This window comes from Rana temporaria, chromosome 10, assembly GCF_905171775.1.
Source record: "Rana temporaria chromosome 10, aRanTem1.1, whole genome shotgun sequence".
In the NCBI taxonomy this organism is placed as follows: domain Eukaryota; kingdom Metazoa; phylum Chordata; class Amphibia; order Anura; family Ranidae; genus Rana; species Rana temporaria.
In genome coordinates, this window is record NC_053498.1 from 5085174 (window position 1) to 5090173 (window position 5000).

General features: G+C 49.3%; 1 protein-coding gene across 5 annotated transcripts in view; it reads right to left on the reverse strand.

The window, feature by feature from the left end:
- Positions 1-5000, reverse strand: part of ARHGEF10L (Rho guanine nucleotide exchange factor 10 like) — a 94666-nt gene that overhangs the window by 14746 nt on the left and 74920 nt on the right. For all 5 annotated transcript variants that reach the window (XM_040327058.1, XM_040327057.1, XM_040327061.1 and 2 more), the window contains 2 exons: positions 2181-2267; positions 1221-1435 (listed from right to left, as the gene is read on the reverse strand). In XM_040327058.1, coding sequence (XP_040182992.1) covers positions 1221-1435; positions 2181-2267 — 302 coding nt within the window. The remainder of the gene's footprint in view (positions 1-1220; positions 1436-2180; positions 2268-5000) is intronic.

Consider the following 5000-nt stretch of genomic DNA (forward strand, 5'->3'; position numbering starts at 1 on the left):
GGGTGGTCCACCTCTTGCGATACCTTAATCCATCCCTCAACATTTCCATCACACCATAAAGGAGGGTGGTCCACCTCTTGTGATACCATAACAATCCATCCCTCAACATTTCTATCACACCATAATGGAGGGTGGTCCACCTGTTTTGATACCGTAACAATCCATCCCTCAACATTTCCAGCACACCATAAAGGAGGGTCCACCTCTTGTGATACCGTAACAATCCATCCCTCAAAATTTCTATCACACCATAAAGGAGGGTGGTCCACCTCTTGTGATACCATAACAATCTATCCCTCAACATTTCCAGCACACCAGGTACCACCTCAATCCATAACTGAGGTCATCGGTATGAAGAGTCCAACCACAAAAGCGTAAAGTTCAATGCCAAAAAAGCATAATTCCACCGACTATTTACAGGCACATTGATAGGGCTACAAAATTGAGGAAGGAGTAAATTTTGTTCGTAAAACATTGACGGACATATATGCTCATGGGAAAAAAAAGCATAATTCCACCATAGCTGGTGGAGCTATGCTGTTGGAATTTTATGGGCACAATGGACAGGTCTGCAAAAATCAAGGAAGCGTCCAATTGTACCCGTAAAAATTTGGTGGACTTATACTGGTGGAAAAAGCATTGTTCTACCAACGATTTATTGGCACAATGGACTGGTCTGCAAAATTGAGGAAGAGGTCCATTGTGCCCATAAAATGTTGGTGGAACTATGCTTTTTCCAGCAGCATAGGTTCAACGTTTTATGGGCACAATGAACTCCTCCTTCAAATTGGCAGACCAGTCCATTGTACCCATAGAATGTTGGTGGACCTATACAGGTGGAAAAAGTATAGTTCTACCAATATTTTATGGGTACAATGGTCTGGCCTGAAAAATTGAGGAAGGGGTCGATTGTGCCTGTAAAATGAAAATGTTGGTGGACCTATGCCGGAAAAAGCAAAGTTCCACCAACATTTTAAGGACGCAATGGACTGGTCTTCAAATTTGAGGTAAAAGTTCATTGGCGAACCTATGCCGGTGGAAAACATAGTTCCACCAACATTTTAAGGGCACAATGGACTGGTCTTCAAAATTGAGGAAAGGGTCCATTGTGCCCAGAAATAAATAAATATAAAAGTTGGTGGAAGTATGCTTTTTCCAATAGCATAGGTTCATCAACCTCTACCAGCGATAGAGAACTTTAGCGCGCCCTTTCTTCTTACCTCCCGTCCTGAAGGCCCACACACACCGCCGGCTGCACCGGGGAAAACGTACAATCCTCTTCATTTTCTGAGCTATCCTCGCTCTCCTTGGCGCACACGTTCTCCACGCACAGTATGCAGGATGGCAGAGGGAAGGCCTTCAGCATGCGCGGGGTGGTGTGGTTCAGAGAGAAGATCTGAATTTGGCCGACTCCCCCTACCTGACCACCACCGACCTGCAGAGAGAAAGACCCAAAAGGTCCAGTGAGTATCGGCACTGCCCGGGTCACAAGATATACCAACCAATCCAAAATAATAATTTCCTTCTGTTATTATATACAAAAAGTAACACAATGCATCTATATCTAGTATGGAAGCCACAAGACCACTATTGACAAAATTAAAGGCTGAATCTCTTGGTGACCCCAAATATTAAGACCTCCATGAAATAATCTCAATGCAGACCTGAGAACTCATCACAGGGATGGTGGGAACCCCTCATAAAGGGCACAGCAGGTGTACAGACCCGGGAACTTGGCACAGGGATGGTCGGAACCCCTCATAATGGGGCACAGCGGGTGTACAGACCCGGGAACTCAGCACAGGGATGGTGGGAACCCCTCATAATGGGCACAGCAGGGGTACAGACCCAGGAACTCAGCACAGGGAATGTGGGAACCCCTCATAATGGACACAGCGGGTGTACAGACCCGGGAACTCAGCACAGGGATGGTGGGAACCCCTCATAATGGGCACAGCGGGTGTACAGACCCGGTAACTCAGCACAGGGATGGTGGGAACCCCTCATAATGGGCACAGCGGGTGTACAGACCCGGGAACTCAGCACAGGGATGGTGGGAACCCCTCATAATGGACACATCGGGTGTACAGACCCGGGAACTCAGCACAGGGATGGTGGGAACCCCTCATAATAATCTAAATTTTCAGAGAGAAAAAAAAACAAAACAGAATGCATCTTACCCATAAGTAGCCCTGAGGAAGAGACGTACTGACGGACGAGAAGCCCAGGAGGGAGCTCTGTACCGGGGTGTGGATGGCTCCTCCCAGCTGTAAGAAGAACAGAGAAAACCGAGAATAAATCAGACTGAAGGGAGGTGAATTGGACATAGGAAGGGGATCGCTGTGGTCAGAAGACCAGATCCCAGCGGGAAAGAAGTCACAGTAATAAAAGGTTGTCTTGAAATACACATAAAGGACAATTGTACAATCAGATTGTATGATTTCTAGAAGGTGTTGGGGTCAATCTTTAGCGGCCAATTACCGCGCTTCTGTCCATCTGAACCACGCCTAATGGTCCAGAAAGTCTCAGAGATGCCAAGCGTTTTAGATTTACTAGCAAAGTCCCACATCCTGGACTTCTATCAATGATGCCGTGTCCCGGAATCACAGGGTCACCCTTATCTTATGTTACTATGCATCCATTGAGCATTTAATTTCAGTGCTCAAGGGCCCCGAGTGAGTGGTCCCTGCTTCAACAGAGGCGGGGTTTGGGCGGACCACTCCAGAAAGTGGGACCAGTGCCGGGACAAGGTCACCGCAAGGCAAGCCCAGTGAGACCATGCCATATTGTGCCCCACCCAAAGATGCATGAGCGTTGTGTGTCAGCAAAATACTACTAGCACAAATCTCCCCTCTACAGTTTTACTTTGAGAGCACATCCCTCCTATTATAAATACTTTCCCCCCTCCCCCATCCCTTTCTCAACACAAATCCCACCAAATCATCACTCCTAAAACCACCTTCCTAAATTTGCCCTTGCAGAACAGTTCTTACCCCATCACGCAACGCCCGCCCCCCCCCCCCCCCCAAATCCCCTAAACTCCTTGTGGGGTCCCCCACTTCACACGAAGCCACAGTGCCCAGGGCAGCCTCCCCTCCTGCCCACCCCTTGTTCCAAAGGCATGGGTTGGACCACCCGGGAAAAAAAATTGGTCAGTATGAAAATTTCCAACTTGGCTTTGTGCCGATATTTCCTAACAATTTGGTGGGTTTAGTAAAGGAGACATCCCGGAATCCATCAGACGAGGTCTGGAATGACACACCATGGCCCCGCCCCTTCATATTAGAACATCGTTCTTCCGATGGAGAGGGGGTGGGGGGGGCGTGTGTGAGATGATGAATTCCGATATAGAGATGGATAAGATAGGAGGACAGAACCTATTAATATCCAACTGACCCCCCCTCCACCAGCGGCTGAAAAAAAAGATAAAAAGCGATCGGATCTATGGGAAGCCCCCAGTCACGTCCCCCCATCCCCCGCTATCCAATTTACTTCACATTATGGAAGATTGGCCACTGTGTAGCAATTACAATTTGCATTCATTTCTTCCCTCTTAAGATGATGAAAGAAAAGATTTAACCTTGTCGGGATCTGGACCTGACCGGCCGCGGTGGCGTTCACCACATGCAACGCCGGAGATCTTCATCCTCTGGATTCCAATCATAGATCAATCATACAGAGAATAAAAATTCTATCCCAGAAACACAACAAGGACACTGGGGGGAGGGGAGACTGAGGAAATGCTTGCTCCTGCCAGCAGCAGACCGAGGACCTCATCTCAAACTAGGAAAGGTCAAGCACACCCTTTTATGGACAGGTCCACTTGAATTAGGTAAAACGAGGTGTTCCTCAAGGATAGAAATTACAATGTAACAACTAAGTGCATCTTACAATTCAACCCTGAGTCAGAAGAAGCTATTGGTGGAGAATGCGGGCAGTCTGTCCCCCAGTATAATCACCCCCAGGTCAGTCAGTCCTCCAGTATAATCGCCCCCAGGTCAGTCTGTCCCCCAGTATAAATCGCCCCCAGGCCAGTCTGTCCCCCAGTATAATGCCCCCAGGTCAGTCTGTCCCCCAGTATAATGCCCCCAGGTCAGTCTGTCCCCAAGTATAATCACCCCCAGGCCAGTCTGTCCCCCAGTATAATCCCTAAAGGCCACTCTGTCCCCCAGTATAATGCCGCCCCCAGGTCAGTCTGTCCCCCAGTATAATCGCCCCCAGGTCAGTCTGTACCCCAGTATAATCCCTCCAGGCCAGTCTGTCCCCCAGTATAATGCCCCCCCCTAGGTCAGTCTGTCCCCCAGTATAATCCTTCCAGGCCAGTCTGTCCCCCAGTATAATGCCCCCCCCTAGGTCAGTCTGTCCCCCAGTATAATGCCCCCCCCCCTAGGTCAGTCTGTCCCCCAGTATAATCCTTCCAGGCCAGTCTGTCCCCCAGTATAATCCCTAAAGGCCAGTCTGTCCCCCAGTATAATCCCTAAAGGCCAGTCTGTCCCCCAGTATAATGCCCCCCAGTATATTCCCTAAAGGCCAGTCTGTCACCCAGTATAATCCTCAAGGTCAGTCTGTCCCCCAGTATAATCCCTAAAGGCCAGTCTGTCCCCCAGTATAATCCCCCAGGTCAGTCTGTCCCCCAGTATAATCCCTAAAGGCCAGTCTGTCCCCCAGTATAATCCCTCAAGGCCAGTCTGTCCCCCAGTATAATCGCTAAAGGCCAGTCTGTCCCCCAGTATAATCCCCCAGGTCAGTCTGTCCCCCAGGTCAGTCTGTCCCCCAGTATAATCCCTAAAGGCCAGTCTGTCCCCCAGTATAATCCCTCAAGGCCAGTCTGTCCCCCAGTATAATGCCCCCCAGTATATTCCCTAAAGGCCAGTCTGTCACCCAGTATAATCCTCCAGGTCAGTCTGTCCGCCAGTATAATCGTCCCCAGGTCAGTCTGTACCCCAGTATAATCCCTAAAGGCCGGTCTTTCACCCAGTATAATCCTCCAGGTCAGTCTG